Consider the following 938-nt stretch of genomic DNA (forward strand, 5'->3'; position numbering starts at 1 on the left):
TTTTCTAAGGTATATAAACTTTTGGGATTGACTGTACAGCCAATACATCCTTAAATTACTGTGTAGTATACTAATGAAAGATGAGATTAATTTTGTTTTATACGAGAATTAATTTTTTCAGAGGACGCTGGCACTTATGCGTGCACCGCAACGAACAGCTTAGGTTCGACAGTGACATCCGCCACGTTGCAGGTGCCAGGTAACAGACGATCAATATACGCGCCTATTTCATAATCGGTCGAGATGGGATTACGCCGAAAACGCAATATGTAATAACGAAGGTGGTGGAACATTGAGCCTCTAATTTCCGAAACCGCGACCATTTCACTTAATTCACACATTAATCATTACAAGCAAATGCGAATACATGAGGCTAGATTTAAATATTTGGATTAACACCGAAACTGTGAAAATTACCAAAGATACGTCCGTGATAAGTGAAAAATCAAAGATTAGTACTTAGAGCATGAACGTGCTTCCGATTTTTGTTCTCTGCATTTCGTATGGATGCGCGCGGGCAGAAAAACGATTTTACGACAGGGGCGAGGAGAACTAGTCAAGACACGGCGTAGTCGAATAGTGAGAAGTCGAAGAAAAGTACGCCTACCGCTGGTGGATAAGCTTTTTGTTCCTCTTTTTTTCTGAATTTCTTTTTCTTCATTTGATCAGCGCGTAGTGAGCTTTCCTCGAATGCATTTTCTTTCTTTCTATCGTTGTTGCCGTGGAACGATTTGAACACGCTTTCCTTTTTTAAGTAGATCGTTTCTTTTTGACTTTCTATTCCTTATTTAACTCTGTACTCCTTCTTTCTCTCTCGGGTATTTCCCTTTCTGTTCTATTTTTCTTGCTGAGCATACGTATTCAGAAAATCTCTCGTTTTTTTTTTAATTTTTTTCGCCCGCCCTGTCATAAATTAGAATTGCGGAAATTTCGAGGAT

The 938-nt window shown here is 39.0% G+C and overlaps 1 protein-coding gene across 8 annotated transcripts in view; it reads left to right on the forward strand.

Annotated features, from left to right (window-relative positions):
• Positions 1-938, forward strand: part of LOC108631257 (muscle M-line assembly protein unc-89) — a 44,053-nt gene extending 43,115 nt beyond the window's left edge. For all 8 annotated transcript variants that reach the window (XM_026818773.1, XM_026818774.1, XM_026818770.1 and 5 more), the window contains one exon: positions 122-938. In XM_026818773.1, the coding sequence (XP_026674574.1) occupies positions 122-234 (113 nt within the window). In that variant the 3' untranslated portion in view covers positions 235-938. The remainder of the gene's footprint in view (positions 1-121) is intronic.

Source organism: Ceratina calcarata, unplaced genomic scaffold, assembly GCF_001652005.2.
Source record: "Ceratina calcarata isolate Rehan_Ccalc_2016 unplaced genomic scaffold, ASM165200v1 scaffold86.2, whole genome shotgun sequence".
Lineage (NCBI taxonomy): Eukaryota > Metazoa > Arthropoda > Insecta > Hymenoptera > Apidae > Ceratina > Ceratina calcarata.